General features: G+C 37.2%; 5 protein-coding genes across 5 annotated transcripts; 1 reads left to right on the top strand and 4 right to left on the bottom strand.

Annotated features, from left to right (window-relative positions):
* LOC104760068 lies at nt 6,836-7,276 on the bottom strand. The gene has a single exon (XM_010482917.1). It carries the CDS (start codon nt 7,274-7,276, stop codon nt 6,836-6,838), a length of 441 nt encoding a protein of 146 aa, XP_010481219.1.
* On the bottom strand, nt 13,431-15,744 carry LOC104758942 (protein AUXIN RESPONSE 4). The gene is made up of 2 exons (XM_010481911.2): nt 14,360-15,744; nt 13,431-13,791 (listed from the first exon to the last, which is right to left on the bottom strand). The coding sequence occupies exons 1-2, from the start codon at nt 15,560-15,562 to the stop codon at nt 13,573-13,575; spliced, it is 1,422 nt and encodes a 473-aa protein (XP_010480213.1). The 5' UTR covers nt 15,563-15,744; the 3' UTR covers nt 13,431-13,572.
* LOC109129994 lies at nt 16,031-16,221 on the bottom strand. The gene is given in 2 exon segments (XM_019239072.1): nt 16,031-16,046; nt 16,130-16,221. Coding segments are annotated over 2 exon segments (108 nt in total).
* LOC104760067 lies at nt 16,277-18,754 on the top strand. The gene is given in 6 exon segments (XM_010482916.1): nt 16,277-16,282; nt 17,888-17,935; nt 17,937-18,032; nt 18,402-18,560; nt 18,562-18,680; nt 18,682-18,754. Coding segments are annotated over 6 exon segments (501 nt in total).
* On the bottom strand, nt 20,024-21,314 carry LOC104758938 (proline-rich protein 1-like). Its single transcript, XM_010481909.1, has 2 exons — nt 20,775-21,314; nt 20,024-20,609 (listed from the first exon to the last, which is right to left on the bottom strand). The coding sequence occupies exons 1-2, from the start codon at nt 21,271-21,273 to the stop codon at nt 20,296-20,298; spliced, it is 813 nt and encodes a 270-aa protein (XP_010480211.1). The 5' UTR covers nt 21,274-21,314; the 3' UTR covers nt 20,024-20,295.

The following is a 21,638-nucleotide window of genomic DNA, read 5'->3' as shown; positions in this document are numbered from 1 at the left end:
CCTTCACCCAAATGAGCCTTGATCAGACCAGTTCCCCAGGTATGAAACCTCTTTTGGCAGGTCAAGGAACCTCAAGAATCCAAGAGAAGACATTGGATCTGCAAGAGACGTGTGATACAAGCTACACCTCCGATCAATATAGTGAAGATCAAGACCAAGACATAGAGGACATGAACGAGCATCAAGAGGCTGATCAAGATACTCTAGAGGAACTCCAGGAAGACCCCTACTTCAGTAAGCAAACCAACAAGCCAATATAAGACAAGAACCCTGAAGTAGTTCATCGAGTAGTACAAGAAGTGGTTCAAGGAACGTTTATTGGACCGAGATCGTGTCCAGGTAAGTCTTATTCAATATTTTTGATCCTTGCAGGTTCCACCAACCCCAACAACGGCTAGAAGACTTGCTCATCAAGAGAGATTAAGTCTACTTTAGCATTTTCTTTTATTAGTTTATTTACTTTCCAAAAACAATGGTTTTGTGTTTGATTTTATTTGCTTTCTTTTGTTGCATTATTTCGCATTTATTTCGACCTTAGGCTAGCTGAAGGACTCTACTAAAGTCCCCCTACAGCAGTTGTACTATTTTTCACCTTTGATTATCAATAAAATACTGAATTTTCTTACTTTTTCTCTTTAAGTGTTCTTGAGAGAATAAGCTTGTTCTTTGTCTTGTGTGTGAGATTCCACAAGGCTAAGTTTGTGTACTGTATCAGATACCAATCACATCTTTGTGGTGTACTTCAATCCGCCATTACTTCCCCCTTTACCGATCCCACACAAGAGAAGCGACCGCCATCGTGTCAGATCTATATCATCGACCATCTTTTCTTTACAAGAGAGAAGGGATCGCCAGCTTGTGAAGCCATCATCTCTATCCCGGTATAAGACTAACCACCGAGTCTTGTATCAGAAAGTGTATCAGCCGAGTCAGGTGAAGTATCCTGGGACACATTTTGGTTTTGATTTGATGAGATGCCAAGGTGATCAAGAAGGAACTTGAGGCTTGCGGATCGATCAGTTGGAGTTGCAAGATCCTTTAGGTAATTCCAATCTTTCTTAGCAATGTATCTTTGTTCTTCAAGGAACTTGACATCCCGAGATACAAATGTGCGACTATTGATCGGAACAAAGCACTTGTATCCTTTTTGCGTGATTGAGTAGCCTAGGAACATACATCTTGTACTTTTTGCTTCACGTTTGTTCCTTAGCTCTCCCGGTACTAAAACAAAACAAACACACCCAAATACTTTTAAGTGACTGATAGATGGTTTAAGTTGGTTCAATACCTCAAATGGTGATTTATCTTCCAAAATCTTTGTTGGAATGCGATTGATGAGGTAACATGCGGTCAAGACTGCATCTCCCCAATAACTTTTTGGTACATTAGCATGGAACATCATTGAACTTGCTACTTCCATCAAGTGTCGATTCTTTCTTTCAGCCACTCCATTTTGTTGAGGAGTGTATGGGCAACTTGTTTAATGTATAATGCCATGCTTTGCTAGGTGTTCTTTGAATCGATTGCTTGTATACTCGCCTCAATTATCTGTTCTAAACACTTTAATCTTAGCATTTAATTGATTAGTAACATAATTTTGAAAGTTTATGAAGGCATCTATCACCCGATCATTAGAGGGAAGCAAAGTAACCCAAGTATATTTTGATTTTTCATCTATAAAAGTCACAAAATATTTGTTGTTATCCCTAGAAGCACATGGTGATGTCCAAACATCCGAATGCACTAAGTTAAAACATTTTTCATAAAACGTAGTGGACTTAGAGAATACGGTTTTACAATGTTTGCCAAGAATACAAGCTTCACAACTAGAATGATCAAAAGAAACATTAGGTATCATCAATTCAAGGGCTCGAGAATGAGGATGACCTAATTTAGCATGCCACATAACATTAAATGAAACACCAAGTTGATAACTAAGAGAAAAAGATTTAGGTGAGCTTGATGAAGTATCTTCAAGAATATAAAGGTCATCTTTGGATCCACCTTCACCAATCATTTTTCCAGTCTCAATATCATGAAAGTAAACATCATTAGGCCCAAATATAGCATAGCAATTAAGGTCATTTGTTGCTCTTTTAACCGACAAAAGATTAGAAGTGAATTTAGGCATACAAAAGGCCTTAGATTCTTTGTTAAACAATTTTAAGTTACCAACTCCTTGAACTGGTATCCTATCACCATTAGCAATTATAACATCTCCTCTAGCCGGTTCAATATTTTTTAGGAGATTCGAGTTACTAATCATATGGTGAGAAGCACCCAAATCAACAACAAGTGAACTATTAGGCTTTAGAGTTAAGAAAGTTTTACCAGACTCCTTGAGAGCCAGGGACTTGAAGAATGCTTCCAAGTCTGATTTCCTCACAAAGTCGTCGGATGGTGTCTCTTCTCCACTCTTTGATGAGCCAGCGGCTTGTTCATCCTTAGTGTGAGTGAGGTTGGCTCTTGGATCTTTGTTGTTGAGGTTACTCGGTCTCAAGTGGGGGTGAAGGAACCAGCATTTGTCCTTGGTATGACTCTTTCTTTTTCAATGTTCACACCCTCCTTTTGATCTTTGATCCTCTGGCTTGAATGTTCCTTTGTTAGCCATGACTAACTCCCCTTTACCACTAAATTGGCCAAGTGAGCCTTGCTCCTTTTGAATTTGTGAGCATACATCATCAAGGCTAGGGAGTTTGTCATACCTTAGTATATGTTTGATGAGGTCGTTGAAATTTGGATTGAGTGTGAGGAGTAGAGCAAAGACCTTGTCTTGTTCCCTTCGCTCGTTGAGTACCACCGGATTCATGGTGTTTCGCCTAAGCATTTCAAACTCGGGCCATAGGGATCTGAACTTGCCGAAATGCTTGTTAAACTCCATATCTTCTTAGCTCAAGTCGTTTATAGATTTCCTTACTTCAAAAACACGAGTCAAGTTGGAGATCTTGCCAAACACATTCTTGAGAGTCTCCCACAGTTCACTTGCTGTTTCACAATATGAGTAAGCTTCAAGGATTGGGGCTTCAAGGATTGGGGCTTCAAGGGAGTTTTTGAGGATGGAGAGAACTGTTTGGTCTTCTTGGAACCACTTGGCTTCTTCTTCTTCGAGCCTAGCTTCCTCTCCATCCTCTTTGGTGGCTTTCTTTAGAGCTTTTCCACCTTCGATGTGGCTCCAAAGTCCGCGGCCACATAATGCGGTTTTGGTGGTTCTTGACCACAGGAGATAGTTACCTCTTTTGAGAACGGTTGGTAGCACTAGCGGCTTAGAGTTTTCCATGGCCGAGAGAATGAAAGTGAAATTGGTGAACTAGAAACAAGTAAGAATGACAAGAATCTTGAGAATAAGAAGAATAGAAGAATCAGATTGTCAAGAACGACAACCTTGCTATGATACCATCTTAGAATTGCGGAAAATGTAGAGTAGAAGTTGAGAGAATAGTTTGAACAAGAATAAAAAAATAATGTAAAGACTTAATTAGATTAATTCTTATGTTTGTTACAAGGTCTAATATATAAGAACAAAGGGCATATAGCTGTTAGGTGAGAGAGTAAGCTGAAAGGGACACAGTGTGGCTTGTCTCAAACTTGTGCAAGGTGAAAGCGACCCGTCCTCCCTTTGTTTGACTCGCATAGCTCACCTACCAAAGGCACACACGTGATTCTTCATCCTTGCTAGATATTTATGCTCTTCTCGATCCTTCTTTCTCATGGCCTCTTTGTTATAAGGCCACTGTTGCACATCTCACTCCAATGGCCCTCATGGCCTCATTGCTTTGATTGTATGGACACTCGTACGGATGATTGTACGGACATTCGTACGAACACTCACCCTTGATCTCTTGTTCCTTCTTCTCACCAATAATAATCACCAACCCCACTGTACTTTAACCAACATCACTGTCAATTTTCAGATTATTGTGTCATATACCATAACCCCAATTTGGATGTGTGGAAAAATCTCAATCCATACCAACCCATGATCTCATCTCTTTTTACTTATGGTTTGGTCGGCCAATTTTAGGTTTGTACCATATCGATGATGCCTTGCTGGGTACCTGGTCTTTCTGTTTTAAAAAAAAAACAAAAAAAAAACAAAAAAAAACAAACAAACTCAAGTAGCTTTATAAGATATTACTTAGGTTGGAAGTTTTCAAACCAAAGGTAGAGAAAATTATCCTGAGGTGAAGTGATAGCGCCTGCCATGTTGTCAAGAGAAATTAGCTTCTTCTGAAGAAGGAGCTGGATTTCTTTCTTCAGTCTATTCGTCAAGCAAAAATCTGTTGAGTGGATTCTTACATTCCTCTCTGACCAAATGAAATATATTAGGGCATAAAATAGGAACTTGCATATCACATTAAGCTTTCAATTTGTGGTAGGTCGTTTAATCCAATATAGAAATCCACTAAATGAGATTGGCAACTGAGGCAATAGGTGAGCGAAGAAATCAAACCATAGGACCTTGGAGTACGAGCACTGGAAGTAAAGGTGATCTCTTGATTCAGACCCGGTTAGACAGAGGAGGCAAGAATTAGGAACCTGAATATTCCAGCGTCTCATTCTGTCTCTTGTTGTGAGTCTGTTCAATATTCTTCACATGCCATGAAAGCCATTTTTGGAATTTGTTCCTTGAACCAAACATGTGAATGCCACTACACTTGGGGACTGAAAGGATGTTAATGCTTCCACGTTTGCAGAGAGGAGAATAATTCGTTTGATTGATCCGGAGTTAGCTTCCAATTGAAGAAGTCCTCTCCTAGAGATGAGTTAGGTGTCGTTTTATCTTGGAGACAACTTCGTAGAAGCTGTACCTGAGGATTCCTTCCTCGAGGAAGGATTCACTCACCAATTCTTGAAGCTTCCGCCATAGTAGTGAGAATCCAATTACCAGAGACACGAGGCCCATTCTCGCCAATTTCAATCAATTGACCTAACCTTGTCCAGTTACCTTGCCAAAAGAGAGTATATGCACCCGAGACAATGTGAGAGTGGATAAATGGTCTTGCCAATTCCCTCAGTTTCACCAGTCTCCTCTAAATTCAGCTTCCAGAAAGCATCTTCCTCTAATAAGGGGATTTTTTACCCAAGACACCCAAAGCGATTCAGCTTGAGAGAGGAGGAGCCAGAGATCAACTTTAACCCAAAAGTTCTATTCCCGTCTGCCAGCCTCCTGAGACCAAGACCTCCTGCCGATTTAGGGGTACAAACAACTTCCTATGAGACCTTAGCACCTCTAGCACTATCTGCAACTTCCTTCCACAAAATGGGAGAGCAAATTATCTCCAGTTCTTCTATGAACTTTGATGGAAGTTAGAAAACTGATGCCCAAAAGTTGGTTGTGCTATTAATCAAAGATTGGAGGAGTTGAAGCCTTCCAGCAAACAAGAGGTAGTGGTGAGTCCAACCGGACATTCTTGACGTCACTTTTTCAATTAACGGTTGGTAATCTGAAGCTAATATTTTTTGAGTAATAGTGGAACCCCGAGATATCTAATAGGTAAAGAACCATGGCTTAAGTTGAGTCGTAAGGCCAAGGATCTGATAACGTTCCTATTATCTCCATTAAGAAATAGGAAGAATTTGCCAGATTGATGCCCAGATCCGAGGCTAGTTTGAAAGTATCCAAGGTTTTCAATATTCCAACCAGAGATGATTCTGACCCCTCGAAAAAGACCAGGAGGTCATCTGAAAAGCTTAAATGAGTGTTCAAAGGCTGAATACAGAGAGGATTCGGTTTAATCCTTTTCGGAGATACAACTAAGTCCAACTGCTTCGATAAAATATCTATTACCAAGGCAAACAGAGGAGCATATATGAAGTCTCCTTGGCGCAAACCTTTTTTCCTAGGAAAATATCTTATTAGCTCACCGTTTAGTGCTACTGAGAAGGAGGGAGTAGTGAAGCATGTAACCAACCAATTGATAAATCTAGAGGGGAGTTCAATAGCTTTTAGGATGTTGGTAAAGATATCGCAGTTATCAAAAGCATTAGATATGTAAATTTGGAGGCAGCCTCTAGTTATTGGTCCTAATTTGTGAAAATTGACCAACTCTGAAGCCAAGAGGACATTCTCACAAGGCAATCTTCCTTTAATGAAAGCTACTTGATTCTTCTGAACTGCCAAGTTTTTAAACAACTTTAATCACTTTGACAAAATCATTGAGATTACCTTATAGATGGTGTTGCAGCAAGAAACATGCCTGAATTGACCTAACTTTTCAGAGACTGTTGTCTTCTGTATGAGAGCAATTATCGTTGCATTCACTTGCTTAATGAGCTTCCCAATATGAAAGAAATATGTGACTTCTTCTATCACAATTGGTCTCACTGTTCCCTAGTTATGGATGAAGAAATCTGCGGTGAAGCCATCAGGTCAGGCTGTCCTGTTTCTCAGGAGAGAGAACATACTAGAAGTTACCTCTTCTGGTGAAGGAATCGCCTGGAGTATGGCTGCTAACTTGGCACTACACCGGAAGTGAGATAAATTCCTTATTTCCTCAATTGTCATTGGTTGCACTGAGGTGTTCGTGGTACCCAGAAGCTTCTGATAATAGACAATTATTAGGTGTTTGAGCTGAGTCTTTTATGAGATCATTTCCCCGTGATCATTAAGAAGGGTGACAATCTTGTTCCTGACCTGGTGAGCTTTGACAGAATTGTGGAAGAATCTAGAATTGGAGTCCCCTTTAGTGTACCATATGATCCTTGACTTCTTCTTAAGAAAGGATACCTCAACATAAGATAAGAATAACCACTTCTGTTTTACCTGCTTCTCCTCTTGAAACAATAACTGAGAAGGATTGGTAAGAATTTGAGATTGGATTCTCATTAGCGCTTCTTAAGCTTTTCCATTACGAGCTTGTATGTTGCTGAAGCATGTCCTATTGAGTTCCTTGCAACCCATCTTAACTCCCTTGAGCTTCTGACAAAGTCGAAATATAGTTGAGACACTGTGATCATGACCGTTCCACGCGTTCTGGAGAATAGTAGGAAAATCCGGTTGACTTGTGAATAAATTGTAGAATTTGAAAGGCACTTTCCGGGTCTCTCTATCGATTGACATCGAGACCAATATACGAGTGTGATCAGAGCGGCATGGAGCATCGAATAATGCATTGGAGTGGGGATACAAATTAAACCATGCTTCGTTTATGAGACACCTATCCAGCTTCCTGGTTATGGGATTGGCCTCCTGGTTGTTATACCAAGTATGGTTTGATCCACTTCCAGCCATCTCCATTAGTTTGTGGTTGTCAATGCAGACCTGAAATTCCGCCATTCCAGTCAACGAAAATGGGTAAGGATGGAGGGAGTAATGGTCTTGTGCTCTTAGGATTTGATTGAAGTCACCAAGTATCAACCATGGGTGGTTCTGTTGGCTACCCTATTGATATATCTCCTCCAAGTCAGACCAAAGCTTACGCCTAGCTACCATACAGTTCCTCACATAAACAAATGATACCGAGTAGGATTGAGTTGTAGAGGTATCAAATACTCCACAAGTAATAACCCGATCCGACTTCTTGTGTATGAAAACCTTCAAAGTAGGGTACCAAACGACCCAAATTCTACCATTAGATGCAGTATATGAGTAGTTGTTTACATACCGCCATCCTGGAAAGTTGTTTGCCAAAATAGGATCCCCATTTTCTTCCTGGAACCGAGTTTCCAAAATGCATCCTATAAGAGGTCTTAGAGACAGAACCCAACTCTTAAGTTGATGTTGTCTAGAGGTTCTGTTAAGCCCCCTTATATTATGAAAAAAAAATTTCATCATCATTGATGGGTGGATAAAAGATGTTGAAAGCTCAATGATGGAGAAAAGATGCTGAAAGAAAAGCTTTCAAGCTTTATGATGGGGACAACCCTTGGTAGGCTGTCGTCCACTGAGCTTCCTACATTCTTCCCAATATTTGCTTGCTTGGGAGGATCTTTCCTAGTTCTTTTATCAATTGAAGAAAGAGTCAGGCCAATAGCAATTTGAGCCCTTGAGGTCGAATCCTTACTACCCCCTTCCACTCCAGACTTTGTCACAGAACCTGAATTCTAATGCTTGGTATTGGACTTCCTCATAGTCTGCTGAACATCCCCCTTGCACGAGTTACTTCAAGCATCAACATTACCAGCACTACGAGTATCCAATACATATGTATTGTCCTTCACTCCATTTAAGTTAGAGTCCATCTTCTTTGGAGAACGAGAATGCCGTGTAACTACCGTCCAGTCAATCATGGGATCAATGGCTGGGGAGTCGAGGTATTGATGAGTTGCCTTGGGAGTGGGAACAATCACCAGTATAGATGGAACAATTGAAGACGAAGCTCCTCTCTGTTGTCTAGAAGCTACTAATTCATTAGTTGGTTTGATTGATGGATCAACTGAGATTGGGTTTGACCAGTTGGGAGAGATGGATGGAGCCACAGGACATCAATGATAAAGGTGCCCGAACTCACCACAGTAGTCGCATTTTGGTGGAAGACGAGGGTATTCGACCCAAATTCTGACCTCATTCCCATCATCGTCTTCTACCAACACTGATTGAGGAAGGACCTTTTTAGTATGATTTTAACCTTAATTCTGGTATCAACAGCTAAAGGCGGTAATTGGTGTTTCTCTGTATAAAATGGTTTACCTATGCCTGAAATAATCGTACTTAGACCCGATAATGAGTAGAGATGAGGAGGGACAACCTTAAGTATAACCCAAATTGGCAATGACACTAGCTTGACTGGGCAAAGGGTTGTTGTTGGAGACCGAGCTGTCACCGTGAAGAGACAGTTACCAGCTTGCCAACACCCAACCTTGAAAACCCATTTTCGAATAGATTCAAATGGAATGTTGATAAGTATTATCCTGTTTGGTAAATGTGACACTTCAGTTTCAGGGACTTGCATAGAGATTTAAAAGAATTGATTTGACCACCTATGTCACCAAAGTGCACTTATCTTTTCGGTCAAGAGTCCTGAGAAAACTCCACAGTAAAGTGTGCTTATGCTGCAGTAGTCTCAGGATGGGTGACCTTCCGGGAAGTGACTGTTGGAACTGTACGAGTGAGGACAAAACACAGGGAAAGATTATGTGGTGACTTGTAGGGGCGGTAACAAGTCTTTAAAGCCTCCCGAACGTAGCAAACCTATGTCGGATATAGATGGGGTCACGACCCTAGTGAGAGGACGTGAGACCCAGTAAGAAAGTTGGGCCCATGGACTAGGATTGGACATGGAGCCCACTAAGAGGTGGTGGTCGGCGTGTTACAGTAAGCATCGAATACTTATGCGACCTTCTCTCCCCCAAATTGGGTTTAGATCTACAAAGATTTTTTTGACCAGTGGAGGGTTGCAATAAATGTGAGCCACTATATGTTCCCTCCATGTGCCCGAAGCTTTGAGCACGACTGAAGCTGGAGAACGAACACGCGGTGTACCGTCTTCTGTGAAGGTAGGTTGAGTGGCTTTGCTTAAGTTTCGTAGAGTGGATTTGAACCGTTCAGCCCATTGTAGCTGTGTGTCATCAATTATCGGTGGTGATTTCACCTCTACTTGTGGAGTAAGTGATGGAACAAAACTTGTGTGAACAATTGGGCCAGGCCCCGCGAGAGTTGGAGCAATATCCGAATCAATCTTTTTGACTTGGGAGGAAGAGGAACTCTCGAATCCCATAGCTAAATCTGGAGATATTTTAGTAATCTGAGCCTGGGCTGAAATGGGAATTGGAAATTTTTCACCGGCAGAAACTAGATCTGGATCTGGGGGATCTGGGTTCGCAATCAATGCTTCAACAGGGAAAAAAGAAAGGAAGAGGAAGGGGAAAGAGGAATTTCTCGCCGGTAGCGTGAGACCAGGCGACGGCTAGGACAACGAATTTATGTTTCCCCTCTTCGATAGCCCTTTTTGAAGAGAGAGAAAGACTTTTACTGCAATTTGGTCGTTATGTTTTAATAATATAGTTATGATAGTATAGCTTCTGATGTGATCTAATTTATTTATAAGTAATTAATTTAGAATATATGGCAGTTAGTGCAAACTACCATAAACATGTTTCTGTGAGGGATCAGATGACTGTGTTGATACTCTTTCGTCGGGTTTGTAGTCTTGCTAAACGATTTTTCGCTCACATAAGTTCTGATCCCATGCAGGTAAGTTTTAGAAAATATGGTGCTCGAGTGATGTTGATCTTAGCTTAAGGATTTAGACCGAGACTCAGTGAATTTCAATTTTATTATTCATTTTTATTTTAATATAAGAATTTATAAGATTTCAACAAATCATAATTATCTTATGTTTAGTGATGTTTTGCAAAAAATTGGAAAATTCTTGGATTCACCTAAGGGTGAACTTCTTTCATTCTTCCTTTATTTATTAGTCAATCACAATTTGCAATGTAATATATGTAAATAAGATAAAATAATTACTACTATCTAAATAATTAAAGCAATTGAATTAAATCAACATACTATAGTTTAATAAATAAATAAACAAAAACCAAAATATTAATTTTAAATTTATAAGCCCTAACATTAGTTATATTATTTTAATTATAAAATCTAAACCTTAACCATTCATTTATAAACTGAAATATAATTTTATTTCATTATAAAATATAAATTCTAACCACTCTTTTGTAACCCCAAACTGATATAACTTTTTAATTGTAAAATGTAAACCTACTTATTAACACTTTTGTAAATCTACACCAACATATGATTTTTTGAATTATAAAATCTATACTCTAACTATTTTTTTGTAAACCTAAACCGACATATAATTTCTTTTAATTGTACAGTCTAAAACCTAGTTTTCTTTGTAAACCAAAATCGACGTTAAAAAAAATATTGTAAAAAAATTAAATCCTAAATACTTTTTTAAAAACCTAAACCGATATATATATATATATATATATATATATATATATATATATATTTGTTAAATTGTAAAAACAAAACTCAAACTTTTATTCAAACTAATATTTAAACGCATTAATAAAAAGTCTACTGATCTTGTTTCTTTAGTTAATTTTTTTAAAAAAATTGATTTATTTTTAAATATAATATTATATGGCAAATTTTGATTGACTGTTAAAAAAGAGTGAATGAGAAGGTTCCCAACCCCTAAACCCAAGGATTTTTCGCACTACAATTATAACGATCAATTACAGTTAAACTTTATTTTTATACGAGGAAATCTTTTTCTTCATCATCATAGGATGTGGTGGACGAAAACGGCTTCCACCTGGTGTGTTAGGACCTGTTTTTGGATAGTCCATTAGGCTCTCACTACTACTCTCTTCAACCTGTAGTTTATTAATAATAACAATAATAATAATATTAAATGACAACAATAATTATGATTAGCCGATATATATGGAAAGTAAAAACGAGTTTTATTGTATTGCTTACCTTGTCTGAGGAATGTTGATAGATAGAACTAGAAGTGACAGTAACACCATAATCTGTTTTAAACCCTAAGGAACAAAATATACAATATGTATTCTTAAACATTGGTTTTATTAATAAGAGGTGTAATAATAAACTGAAAAACTTGTAGACACTATGATATTATATGGGGCACTTTTTCGAAATGAGCCAGGTGAAATTACTAATTAGTAATCAATTGAAAATTTCTTAAATTCCTAACGTAGATCCGTTATGACAAAAGAGAAACATATTGCTCCCCTTTATATCATTTTATATCTAATGTTTAAGATTTTCATATATACACGTGTAAAGAATTCATTTTTAAAAAAACATAATTTATTATCTATATAAACATTATTTAACCAATGAAAAAATAAACTGAAATATACAATTTATAAAATAGAAATAATTCATTACTTTTGCATAAAAAATGTTGAAGATCACTAAAATAAAATACTTTTCTTTTGGCTAAAACATCTTATCATAAAGAATATTAAACTTCAGGTCATTAGGTGTGAAATTCGTAAGAATAAGACTATGTCTTGGCTATTAATCCTTACCAGTTACCACTATGTAAACAAATATTTTTTGAAAATCAAATAACAACTTTTGACATTTCTAAACTGTTATTCTTTAAACTTAACCAATGTGTTATATAATTCATTAGCGATTTTATTAATTTAACTTGTGATTTACCCGAAGAACACAATGAAAACATGAGCACGAGCGAGAAGAAAACCACCAACTTCATCCTTGTAGATACTATAAGTTTATAATCGGGTTTGAACATTTGGAGGAATAATCAAAATGAATAAAAATTTGCTAAGGGACTTCGACCAAGAAAGATGTTTTATGATGGTAATATTGTTCTCCAATTTATAGCCTCTCATGAACCAATATATTATACATGTGTCACGTACAAACGGTAACTTAATAAAAAAGATCCTTGGAAAATTATTTGAAAATTTTTTGATGTAGAAAAAATTGTATTTATAGTACGTACTAAGTAGTTAAGGCAACAAAATATTAAAAAATTAACGCAACAAAATATTAGTACGTACTGTAAATATAAATATTAGTAGGTACTATAATTATAGTAAGAAATCTAACAGTTCAGCAAAATATTAAAGTTTAAATATGATAAAAAGGTTTAGATATGATAATTTATATAAATAGAAAAGTTGAGTTTTATTGTTATTAATTATTATTATTATTACTATTAAATCCAATGTCAATTATTTGATAAACAATACTCCCTCTATCTCACAAAGATTGATGTTTTGGGATATTTTTTTGTCCCACCAAGATTGATGTTTTGTAAACTTCAAGAAGTAATCATTGAAAATATTTAAATTTTTTGAATTGTTATTGGTTTATATTTTGTCTTTGTACCAAAAAGTAATTATAAATTAATTTATAAATAAAAACTAAAAATTTTCTTAATATGTGTGAAAGTGTCAAAACATCAATCTTTGTGAGACAGAGGAAGTATTAGTTAATTGCGGTTACGTGTTGTGCTCACATCGCTTCTCACAAATTATAACCTTTAATTAATTTGGTAAAATATTAAGGTAATGTAAATCATTATAACCTTTAATTAATTTGGTAAAATATTAAGGTAATGTAAATCACTAATGTTGAATCCACCACTATCGAAGGCCAAAATATTCTGACACAAGCCTCGAGAACACAGTAGATGATGATTTTCATAATTTCATTCAGAATTAAGATTATTTATTAGTTGATTGTAACGCCAAAGCATCAACATGAAATGAAAACGTACATAGGCATTTAATAATAAGATGTATAGTAATTAATATGGCCGATAAGGTAGAAATAGGCCAAAACATGGACAACTAGTTTGTGCACCATAACCAAATAACATATACACGTTGCGGGCGATCGTTCCTAATTTGGTTTGTTTGTGTTTTATATGTTTAAGGACTCACTAATCGGAACCGACCCATAGACATAAGAACTCTAGAAGTAAAAAAAATGTAAGAGAAAATTTCTATTGAAATTTGTTGACTTACAAAAAAACACACAGATTCATATCTTGTAGTATTTAAACCAATAACAAAAAAAAACATCTCAATAGTCTTAAAAGTTTACATGGTATAATAATAACAAGCAACAAGAACTCCAAAAGGCATATCAACTTATCAAGTAGTCATTTCTTCACCAAGACCGTAAGCATCCGTGTAACCAGCATGGGCATGCCCGTGGCCATGATGATGGTCATGGTCACCACCAGCCTTTGCTTCTTCTAACAGTTTCTGTACTTTCTCCGGGATAGGTTCTTCAGTAACCCTTCTGGTGGATCTTGGGAGCTGAGAGACAAATTCAGAAATGTAATCTGCAAGCTCGACGGATTTGCTTTCCTGCATCATCCAAGTGACCACAAGTTTTAAGGACTCAAACTCGAAAAAATCACTACGGAAACCAATATTGAGTTTGTGTGAATACTCTCAGATATACACCCTTCAGTGATACAAGTGCCAGTAAGAACTCTACATCTAATCGAAAACGTCGCAATTTCAGATTAATGTGCCATTTTTATTTTATAACTAAAAAATTCAACCAGTGTATTGGATGAACGTAAAACTCACAAGTTTGTGTTCTTCAAACAAGTCAAGCAACACTAAAAGACAGGCTATAGAGCTAAAGATGCTCTGCTACTATCGGACTAGAGAGCAGGATGGTAAAGATCCAAACTACTGGTAAAAAGAAGTATGTACAAGACCAAGAGAACATTCAGATTTGAACAATCTCAACTATAGTTGATTACGACACTCTAAATTTTGAAACTGGATATGGTTATAACCTTACTCATTTAAATACTAGAGATTGATTCGGTAGAACTTTTTATTTTAGTATAAACACAAAACCTTCAGCTTTGACAAATTCAAAAAAGCTGAACTAACTTTAAAAGTCCAAAGAATCTCTAACCTGAGGCCACCGGCTCCCTGAGTGTGTGAAAAACTTTGCTTTTGGAAGAGACTTAGCTACACATTGGCCCTCCTCGCTCCATTCTTTAGACCCTTCTCTAGACCAAATCACTTGCATCGGGATACCACTAATCCCATCTGAATTTCCCCATTGTCCAATGTCAAAGCTATGGTTCAACTTCTTTAACGAAGCAACAACAGCTTCCCTCCCATTCCTTCCCTTCAAAAGTATCCTATGAGCTTCAACTTGCGATAAAGTCATCTCCTTTGAGCACCTGAAACTCACTAGCTTCTGAAAACCAAACGAAAACCCTAACAAAACCTCTCGAACCCCTGGTACATTCAAAATCCACAACGGCAAAGCTGGACTGATACTAGAGTCAATAAGAGTTAAACTTCGAACACTCTGGTAATTCTCAGAAACCCAATTAGAAGCCAACCCTAAAGCTGAATCATGAAGAACCAAATGCATAGGAGCTAAACCCAAAGTATCAATGACTTGACCTAAAACTCTAGCTGTTTCTTCACTCCCTAATTCAATAGCTTTCAAGCTTCTCCTTTTCGAATTTTGAAGCTTGATAATCTCCTCATAAGGCAAATCTCCAGTTTCAACCATCTGATCAAACGCCCAAAACACACCTTTCTCTTGGATCAAACCATAAACTTCCTTAACTCTAGCCACAAACCCAATCTCTCTATCTCCTCCACCTATCACTACCATTGACTTATCAGAGAAACCATTCCCAGGCAAATCAACAGCAACGCCATGAACCCCTTTTGATCCAAGAGACTGAATCACTTCCTTAAAAGCAAACGAACTAAGACCTAACCCATGAACGATTACAACGTTCTCTGTATGAACCGAACCTGATTCAGATACAAAGACTTCGATTGGTGACTCGTCTGGGTTTACTTGGACTTTGATTGTTCGTCCATCTGAGTAATGTTGGCGAAGAGCTGGTGGGAGTGAGAGAAACCAAGATCTTGGATCGTTGTGAGATGAGAAGAGAGAGAGAGATGTGAAGATGATAGTGGCGAGTGAGAAGATGAGTGTAAAGTAGAACCAAAATGGGAAAGGGTTTTGAGATTGGGGTTTAGGGTTCTTCTTCTTCACAGTCGATTCAGATTTCGAAAAGTCAGAGTCTTTCGGTGGAATTAGAGTTTTTGTATCTTCTTCTTCTTCTTCTTCTGTGATAATCGCCATTAGAAAGAAAAAAAGGAGAAAGCTTGGGGGTGAGTGTGAGAGAGAAAGATGATTATAATACAAGGGCAGACTTTACTGCAAAAGTGATAAAGAGAAACATCACTCAAGGAGCGTGTTTAAAGATGATGACGTGACACAAACAGAGGAACAACTTTTTGATTCCTTCTGTTCTGTTGCCTTAAGCTTAAATTTTGTTCCTAGTCTTTGCAATTGTGGGGTTATAGTTGTTCTTNAATTTTTTTTTTTTTTTTTTTTTTTGTCAATTGATGTTATCGATAAACTTGGTTCAACCAAGCTAGGATACAAGGTAGAATACTACACCCAAAAGATGTGACGTTTAAGTTGGCGAACTACAAAAATGTTCCCAGAGACAAAGGCCGGAGGAAAACAAGATTCCCCGGAAATTATGTAAATTATACATAACAGCAGCATTTGATAACAAAAAGGAAAGGAGACAACAACCTTAATCTAAAAGCACAAGCAACTGGCCAAAAAACCTCAAAGGAAACAATAGAACCAAGAGAGCAAAGAATCTCTTCTTTTAACGCACAAACGGATGAGATTTACCAAAGATGCCCACGACCAACTCAAGAATAACATCAACCACCTCCTAACACGATAAGAGCCAATTTCTCGTAACCAAGAACCAAGGACTTCATAACATGGCAAGCAAGGCCACTCATTTCCGGAAGCGACAATGACATTGATACGCCCATGAACGTCAAACTAAAAGTCTTCAAAACGCGAGGAGTGAGGCTTAACTTCTCGAAGAAACACCAATCTCAAAAACGAAACCGACGAAAAACGAGAAAGCTATCACCCACTATGCACAACAAGAAGAAGAAGGAACTCTGCAAACTTTAGATTCTACTATCACATTCAAACAAAACGAAAACTCTGCCTTTTGTAACAACCTTAGTCTATTTCAATAAATCATGGGAAGTCTTTTGTAACACCCGCGAACCAAAACTCTGCGTTTTGGGGGTGGGTGTCGATCGACACCCATGGTGGTGTCGGTCGACACCAATGTTTTTCTGGTTCGACCAGATTGAGTTTTTGATCGATTTGGTTCGGTTTGGTTTTGGGAAACCATTGAACCGGGTTACTTAAGTGTTTGTCGACGCAAGAAGGGTTTTAGAAGTTTATGTTGTCGCCGCTTTGTTTTTTTTGAGAGAAAAGGGAGAAGAGCATTGTTCTTGAGCTTTTGAGAGAGATTGGTGAAATTCCTTGCTGTTTCTTGAGAGATCCAAGTCTAGGAATGAGTTAAAGGCTTGCTAGGAGGGTTGGATTCGTTGTTGTGGTTCAGGAACTTCCTGCAAAGAGGTGAGTGCATGACCATGGCTAATCTAAGCATTTGATTTCCTTGTTCTTGCTTGTTTGTGGTTCTTTTGTGTGTTTTTCTTGCTGGGATTGGTTGCTACAGGTTTCTATGGACGTATATGGCTTGGGTTTTGAGTATTGGGCGATGTGGAGGAGGTTGGGAGCGAGATTCGACTCTCGGCTTCGAGTGGATCGCGGTTGCAGAGGGAGTGTCGATCAACACCAGCAAAACGGCATCGATCGACATTGTGGGGTCGGTTGAAACCAAGGCCAGTGTCGGTCGACATTTGGCTGGTGTCGGTCAACACCTCCTTTCCAGCGAGATGATGTTTGTTTTTCCTGGTTTGTATGTTTTGTTTGTTGTTTGTTTGGAACATTGGAATCACTGGTGCTTGTGTGTATAGCCCAGTAGATGAAAGGATTGCCTCACTGAGTGTTTATCAAATACTCATGCATTTCAATCTGTGTTTGTGGTGCAGGTAAAGGCAAAGTGTGATCGTAGAATCAAGGCGATGAAGAAGAGGATGTTCTAGGGACCCGATTGGTTGTTGTCTGGCATTGCTAGGTTGCTAGAGTTGGGTCATTAGAAACATTGCTAGGTTGCTGGTTCTATTCCCTGTTGTTTGGTTATTGGTTATTGGTTATATTTGAAATATTGGTTATTTAACTATTATTAGATATTGGTATTTGTTATTCTGCTGTTGATTGTGATTGTGGTTAGTGGGTATGAAACCACTAGTTGTAGTCTATTTATTATTATTATGAATATTTATTATAAAAAAAAACGGTTTGGGTGGTTTCATCTTTGCTGCCCGTTTCCTTAAAAAAGACAAATGCTCTAAAAAACTATAAATCAATCCAGTTGTTTGCCTTTTTCTCCAACACCTTCGACAAGTACTTATAAAGTAAATGCAAAACATCAAATTCACAATTTGACTACTATAGCGCTAGAGGGAATGTTTTTCTTCATCTCATTGTTTTTTCGTCGTTTCAGTCGTAGTTTAGCTACAATTTATTGTAGTTTCAGCTCCAGCCCTGAACTCAACAAAATACAATCGATATATTATGCCAAATGGAATATATCAAAGACAAAGCCTTTTGTTTGCAAAAGTTGATGGCTTTTCCGCTTACGGTTTCCGCCACTGACTTGGTACTAATATCTAACCCAACATATTAGTTTTTTTGTGTTTATGTTTTTATCAAATATTTACTTTTTGAATTGCATATTTTGATTTTATGTTTTATCATGCTTTACATGTAAGGGTTGTGAATTGTAATTTTGAATGTGTATGTGTTATATATCAACTATATCTAAACATGCATATAGGATATAGCAAAATCAAAACTTTAAATGATGAATGTGGTGAATTAATAAAAAAAAGTTGTGGAAATACTCTTCACAACTTAGCAAACAAAATATCTATACTGTGATCATCACAAATGCAATTATGTTTGCGTCTGTCAAATATGTAGAAATATTTATGGCACATTGTATATTTAACAATCTTTTCATCTATAGATCCCACTTGCAAGAGTCGTGATCTGCGGTATTGGCGTACCATATGCCAAGTTGTTGATGGAATCTGCTGATAGAGCAGCATAAAAGGTACCGGCTCTAAAGGAACAGTTCAAGGAGTGCCAAGATGCATACTTTTCAATTGTAATGTCTCTCAAAGGATACTGCTTCATTAGAACTCGAAGAATCTCCAACGGCTGCCAACTATGAAGCTATGATTTGTTTCGACCAAACAACCAGAGTAAATAATTTGATCGGGAAAAACGAAGACCCGACTTCAAAGTCTCATGGAGATGACATTGCATATGGAGAAGCTCCTTTATCTCGCTGTTGAAGCCACCGAAGTTGTTGGATGATGAAGACACAAAATACCATCAGGCTTGTCTCAATATATGATTGAAAACTATATTTTATATAATAAAGTAAGGTTTTTCTTTTAACTCTCTCTCTCAAATTGCACAAACATGCATCCTACCTATTTGTTCAAATTGTGAAACATCAGTTTTATACAATTACTCACCACCTTTCTGTAATAATAATGCTCTATTTTTCGTAAGTCCACCTGCATTAGAAACAATAAAGTTTCAGCAATTACTTACCATTTTTTCGCATTCTTTTTCGAATTTAATGTTAAATTATATTTAAAAGTAAAATAAACGTTTTACAACTAATGTAGCTAAATGGTGGAAAAGAAAGCTGATAAAAAAACTAGAAAAATTTGATCAAACGCTAAAGAACAACAATCGCTAAAGAGCTATGGGACTAAATAAAAGATTGCAACCATCGTATCTTCGTATCTTTAGTAACGCTTGAAGAGAAAAAGCGTACGTTTGAATACAAAAGTCAATGTGATCTTTGAATTTTGTAAGAGATGGTTGGGCATGTGTCTTCAAAGAGAGGACTTGCTGAAGCGCCCAAGCTAAGTGTTGACTACTTCACGGCATATTCAAGTGTTATAAGCAAATTTAGGTTTTTCATATGACTTTTCTTCTTTTAAATTTCAGTTGCATCATCATCTTTTCATAAATCAAATTTAGATATCTGTTTTTTACGGTTTCAAGAAGAATGGATTAGAATTGGTTGTGGTCTTGTGGATAAGCCTACCAGCAAATTGCAGTTTTCAGTCATTAATTCAGATGTGGGTCAAGAAAACTTTTTTTGTTTACTTCTCGGCTCTATGATTTTCAGAACTTTAAGTTTTCAAGGATACTTTTTTATCCCCATTTGTAAAGGAAACGACATTATTTTGAAAAAAAAAACTAAATTATCAGCGGGTACGCAAGCTATATGTTTCGTGACTCTGCTTTTCATATTCCTCATAAATTAAATAGGAATATGATTTTCGAATAATCTTATGTCTACTGATTACTTCTTCTTCGTGTAGCTCTAGATTTAGTTGGTGTTATTTGAGAAGGATCATTGTTTATTGATCAATCTTTCAATTTATGTATTGGCTTTATGTAGAATATATTCCTACTAAATTTATTTTTGATGGGTTTTTGTTTCAAGCGTTACTTGCTGCTCGGTTCATGATATATATAAAACTTGACAGGAGCATGAGACTAGCTGCTAAAATATTGTTTGTTTGGGTTTTAAAGATAAACAAGACGTTGACGCAATGACCATCAACAATAATAAATTGTACAAATATAGCTTAACAAAAATAAAATACATATTAATATTGAATTTTTCATATATAAATTTGAGATTGTTGTTCTTACAATTTTATTATATGAAATAGAAATATATAATGCATTGGCTGTGCAATGAATCAAATGATACTGGAACAAACAAATAAGAACGTTTCCAAGAGAAAAAGGATTTTCAAATAATAAATTAATTAAAGAGACCTCATACGCCATGCAAGTTCATCAACTTCATAGTAATGTGATGACGATCAGTATTTGGGAGTGGTGGGAGCAGTCTTGGGACCGGTGAAGTAGAAAGGACCAACGTTAAAGAGCTTGAAGTTCTTGTCGGAGTACATCGACAAAGGAACTCCGGTGAGGCCCTTGTTGACATTGGTTGGGTTTTTGCAAGTCTCGATAGGAGATGTGTAGAGCTTGACACGGCAGTGAGATAGGTTCTTGTTGTGGGTTAACGCCACGTGGAAGTATCCCTTAGAATCAGTTGGATTGCTATAGATCACAACCTCGTTCTTGCTTTTCCCGTATGATCCCATCTCGGAACACACAATCTTTGCCTTTGCTCCTACATGAAATTTAATCAACCAACGTTTCTAATTAGTAACTTAAAAGTTCTGTTATGCCTTAGGGTCAAATCTTTTTAGGAAGGATGGTTTATGCATACACACATAGTCAAAAGTTATAAAAAAGAATTGTTTTTTATAAAAGATATTTTTAAAGTATTTTATACCTTGAATAGGGTAGGTTTCGTAGCTGTTTTTGCATAAGATGATGCCATCAACGGCTTTAATGATCTCTGGGACGTATGGCTTGGTGGGTGGAGTGTAGGTTGGTATTGGTACATATGGACGTGGAGGAGAATAGCTTGGAGACTTTTTGTAGACCGGTGGAGTGTAAAGCGGAGATGGGAGAGTTGGCTTAGTATATACTGGAGGTGAGAGTGTAGGTTTGTAGACCGGCATGGTGTAAACCGGAGGTGGGAGAGTTGGTTTAGTGTAAACCGGTGGAGTGTAAGCCGGAGGTGGGAGAGTTGGCTTAGTGGAAACCGGAGGTGGGAGAGTTGGCTTTTGGGCAGGTGGTGTGTAAACACGAGGTTTGTGAACCGATGGAGTGTAAACTGGAGGTGGGAGTGTGGGTTTAGGAGATGAGGGTGCATCGTAATCAGCAGTGGCAATGGTGGCCAAAGAGAGGAGGAGGCAAATGGCGAAGGAGGTGCTTGTGATCGCCATTGCAGATAGCCTTTTAGTTAGTTCGTAAATTGTGTTCTTGATATTTGAAGTGGGATGTTGAGAACAATTTCATCAAATGGATTTTTATAGGAAACTATTAAGGTACACAAAATTTCAAGAGAACTTAAAAAAAATATTATCTTGAAAGGTGACTAATTGGATAGTCATGGTTGGGGGATTCTAATAGTGTGATGCACGATTAAAAACATCTTTGCCGTTTACAAGTTTACAACCATGCACACGGCGCCGACCAAAGGTACAGAGAACTATAAAACAGATTTTCGTTTATATAGCCAATTTTTTTTATTTATTTATTTTACAATAGCTAAATGCAAGCATAAATGTAAAAATATAATTATAAACAA

This window comes from Camelina sativa, chromosome 17, assembly GCF_000633955.1.
Source record: "Camelina sativa cultivar DH55 chromosome 17, Cs, whole genome shotgun sequence".
NCBI classification, from domain to species: domain Eukaryota; kingdom Viridiplantae; phylum Streptophyta; class Magnoliopsida; order Brassicales; family Brassicaceae; genus Camelina; species Camelina sativa.
This window is presented reverse-complemented; position numbering and strand designations above follow the sequence as displayed.

Bases quoted from the DNA above. Each gene is read 5' to 3' on its own strand.
- LOC104760068 (XM_010482917.1), bottom strand. From the start codon at position 7,276: ATGGCGGAATTTCAGGTCTGCATTGACAACCACAAACTAATGGAGATG.
- LOC104758938 (XM_010481909.1), bottom strand. From the start codon at position 21,273: ATGGCGATCACAAGCACCTCCTTCGCCATTTGCCTCCTCCTCTCTTTG. The intron at 20,610-20,774 runs GTATAAAATACT...AATTTCATGTAG, and splicing joins CGAAACCTACCCTATTCAAG to GAGCAAAGGCAAAGATTGTG.
- LOC104758942 (XM_010481911.2), bottom strand. From the start codon at position 15,562: ATGGCGATTATCACAGAAGAAGAAGAAGAAGAAGATACAAAAACTCTA. The intron at 13,792-14,359 runs GTTAGAGATTCT...TGGATGATGCAG, and splicing joins CAGGGAGCCGGTGGCCTCAG to GAAAGCAAATCCGTCGAGCT.